Here is a 4,176-nt window from a genome sequence, read left to right as displayed (position 1 = left end):
TAACAAACACACAGCTGTCATTTTACTACCCAAGTATAAAAGTAACTTGTTTAACAAACACACAGCTGTCATTTTACTACCCAAGTATAAAAGTAACTTGTTTAACAAACACACAGCTGCCATTTTACTACCTAAATATGAAAGTAACTTGTTTAACAAACACACAGCTGCCATTTTACAACCTAAATATGAAAGTAACTTGTTTAACAAACACACAGCTGTAATTTTACTACCCAAGTATAAAACTGAGTTGTGTAACAAACATACAGCTGTCTCTATTGCTATACGAGTGTAAATGTGAGTGTTAAGTGAAGACACCACTGCCATTTTATAAATTGGTTTTTCATGATATATAATAAAGAAAGAGACTTTTAAGTCAAAGAATACTGAAATAGGTTTACATAATACAAAACTTAGAGAACAAACGATTGTACACGTGTGTGTATACATAGTACGTTAATTTTTTTTTTTAGGAGAGGCTGAATTTTCACCTTAAAACTTCACAGATTCCATACGAAGATCAAGAGAGTACATTAAATATGAAGAACATCTAAAATGTGGGAATGACCAGTCATATAGCATGAAACTTGTATGTATTGGAACTGTGAAGATTAAATGCTAAAATAAGAATTCAGCTATGTATTGATTTATCTGACGTTTCTGTATATTTAATCTACGTGTAGAAAGGATCATCTCTCTAATTTTATGACACAATCAAAACGACAAAAATGGAGTATCAAAGTTTGAATACTGTTAAATAATCACATAATTACCAATATAAAGACTGAAGTTTTTGTATCTGGAGAACTACAATAAAAGTTAATCACAGAAGAATCCATAAGACTTCTAGCCTAAAATATAACAAATGAGGTAGGGAAAGTAACGACTATTTAGTTTGACGAGTCAAAATTAGAACATGTATAACTAACGAATAAATGTGCCTTCACCAACCTTGACAAATCTTGTCCATAAACAGAGCTAAGGTACCTTTCTTGTGGAAGTTTAATATGGTTAATACTATAAGGATTAGCTGCGGCATAATTGGAGAGTGCTGAATCAGTCGGAGATATTTTAGCTTGAGATCGACAAGGGCCAAGGTGAAGTGATCGCATTCTTTCTGGATATCTGGCACGTATGGTGGTCCACATTCCAAAAAATGGATGATTCCTCTGAGATAATCAAACAAACATGTGAAAATGAGAGAAAACGAGACCAAGATGAATGAAAACAACTCCACTAATACTCTGTTTTAAATTTTTCATTTCTGAGTACTGATGTATAATTTTTTTTCCCATAGTTTTAACTTATTACCACATTGGGAAGGTTTTTGATTTGGTGTCTTATATTTTGGCAATAAAACAATGATTTTGTTTGGATATCTCGTGAAGTATAAAATAATGTCCTGAACAATCTTTAACTATTGCCTTGATACAACTAAACTAAATAAAAATTATTTTTAACTGTAGATGAACAAAAAGATAAAATTATTACATCTTCTGGTAATATGAGACAAGATAATTATCTTAAAGAATAAATATATTGTATTCATCATGAGAATGAATCAATCTGAATTATAAAACTCACCCTATGCATTGGTTCTATATCCACTCCATCATTAAATTCATCAACGTCTAAACTACCAGAAATTGCTCTTCGTATTTCAGGCCCAAGTTCATGGAGAGTTCGCAACCCAGCCTGTAGCAAAATAATATTTAAAATATTCAAACTAGGATATTTATTCAAATACAAAAATATATTATCTTTTTTTCTCACTACTGGGTTGATGTCATTTTATGGTACAGATGATAACATTCAAATTGGGTAAAAAATTAGCTTCTTGTTAGAACGTGAAGGGTTAGTAAAGGAGGAATAATGGGTGTCACTGGTAGATTTTTCAACAGAATCGCTTTTAGTGTTTTCATTATTGTCATATTAAATTAATTATATTGATAACGAGGTGGTTTGTGGGATATCCTAACTGGTTAATGACACTGAAATATGTCTTTGCATATGTTTAAGACTAGCTGATATACCTATTCCAAGACAAAGGGGACCGTGTGGAGTAATATGGGGGGAACAGGTCTGAATGCCGACTCCCCATTAGGCCCTAAGCTTGAGGTTAGACAAAAAGTAATAGTGTGACAGATGGACATACAGACAGATAGGGACCCACCAAGAAATGACATGGGGAGGGGGGTCAAATCTGAATTTCAACACCCTATATCACTCCTTGGAGTAGCCCCACCAAGGCCTAAAGGTTGGTAGAGATCAACAAAATAGCATGTGGAACACAATCAATCTGTATTTTTAAAAGAAAATGAGAAGCCAAAGCTCAACTATGTTTTTCCTAAACATTTATGGTTATAAGAAGACAAATTCAAAATATTTTTAGCAGATTGAGAATTTTTATACTAGTTTTGTTTGTAATTAAGCACAAAGTTACACAAGGGCTATCTGTGCTCTGCCCACCACGGGTATCGAAACCCGGTTTCTAGCATTGTAAGTCCGCAGACATACCGCTGTGCCACTGGGGGGCTACTAGTTTTGAATAACTTATTGTTTAGCCTTATCTCTCCATGTTTAATTTTTTTTGGATATTACAGCATTAGTTATTTTCGTTCACATCGGGCCTAGTTGATTTGTTAGCATGCTGACTGCATGTTTATGTAAAACACTTCTGAGGTTTTCACCTTTTCTATTCATTGTTTTAACATACTTGGTGTTGTTTACTTTACTTATTTGTAAAATACACTACTTGGTACACACATCCTTGGGGCATCCTGGCCTTCTGGAGGGTTTGAAGTTTTGACCTGTCCCCTCCCCCTCTTTTCAGGCATGGGGGGGGGGCACTGTCTTGTCTGTGTGTCACATTTCATGTCCATATAGTTTTTGACCAAACTTGGCTTTAACAAAAGCTCAACCAAAGATGACAATGATGTTTAAAGTTCATACCAGGATTATAGCTAAAGCATTATATGATAACAACAATAATGTTATGGATGTTCACTGAAATATGAAAATGAACAGGTATATTATAATTACAAGTTGTCAGATCGTCGGATAAAACCTATGATGAGGAATTGGATAAGCTTATACAAGATGAGAATACTTGAGAAAAACTGAAATTCAAAGCTTGGTTAAAAAAGTTGCTGATTTTAACAGGTCCCTGCAAATTATTCAAACATTTTAAAGAACTTTAAATGTACTGTCTACCCAAGACAAGTAAGAATAATTGTCCTCTTAGATCTATCTCTTCCAGTGTAGGATCTATAACGTATCTGCTATCTAAATGGTTGACAGAACATCTAGGCCTTGTTCTAGCTGCCATATTTAAACCATAATGTGGAATTTACCACTTTTTCAGTAAATTACAAACGTTTGATATAATTGAAGATAAAATGGCCACATTCAACACATTCTCCTGACGTACCAGGAGAAGAAAAAATAGAATTTTTCAAATAAATATTACCTGAACAGACTTATTATCAACTGAAGGAAGGACTAGTTTTAGTACAAGTCAGGTTTTTCAAGATGGTTGAATAGTTTATGCAGCTATTTTGATCTTAAAGGTGATAAATTACAGAGAAGGTAACAGAAATCCTTATGTTCAGAGTTAAAGATATAAACCTTATAAATTTACAGGAGCACATTCTCAAACGTAATTTCTTGATATATTTTAGTTATTAAATAATTGGAAAAGTTTACCTCATGAATGAGAATGAACTTATTCAGAATTTATATAATAGATAATTGCAGTACAGCCTTCTAACACGTACAGGTTCTTTTGCAATACATTCAATTATGTTAGGGCTTTAATGATTAATCCTATAAATAATGATGGAGCCTACATGATTAATCCTGTAAATAATGATGGAGCCTACATGATTAATCCTATAAATAATCATGGGGCCTACATGATTAATTCTATAAGTAATGATGGGTCCTACATGATTAATTCTATAAATAATGATGGGGCCTACATGATTAATCCTATAAATAATGATGGGTCCTACATGATTAATTCTATAAATAATGATGGGGCCTACATGATTAATTCTATAAATAATGATGGGGCCTACATGATTAATCCTATAAATAATGATGGGGCCTACATGATTAATCCTATAAATAATGATGGGGCCTACATGATTAATCCTATAAATAATGATGGGGCCT

The 4,176-nt window shown here is 33.1% G+C and overlaps 1 protein-coding gene across 2 annotated transcripts in view; it reads right to left on the bottom strand.

Moving 5' to 3' along the window:
* The window catches only part of LOC111089791 (voltage-dependent calcium channel type D subunit alpha-1-like), a 16,865-nt gene that overhangs the window by 10,069 nt on the left and 2,620 nt on the right, over positions 1-4,176 (bottom strand). For both annotated transcript variants that reach the window (XM_022402880.1, XM_022402881.1), the window contains exons 4-5: positions 1,585-1,695; positions 952-1,169 (exon numbers count right to left, since the gene is read on the bottom strand). In XM_022402880.1, coding sequence (XP_022258588.1) covers positions 952-1,169; positions 1,585-1,695 — 329 coding nt within the window. The remainder of the gene's footprint in view (positions 1-951; positions 1,170-1,584; positions 1,696-4,176) is intronic.

This window comes from Limulus polyphemus, unplaced genomic scaffold (genome assembly GCF_000517525.1).
Source record: "Limulus polyphemus unplaced genomic scaffold, Limulus_polyphemus-2.1.2 Scaffold7362, whole genome shotgun sequence".
Taxonomy (NCBI): domain Eukaryota; kingdom Metazoa; phylum Arthropoda; class Merostomata; order Xiphosura; family Limulidae; genus Limulus; species Limulus polyphemus.
This window is presented reverse-complemented; position numbering and strand designations above follow the sequence as displayed.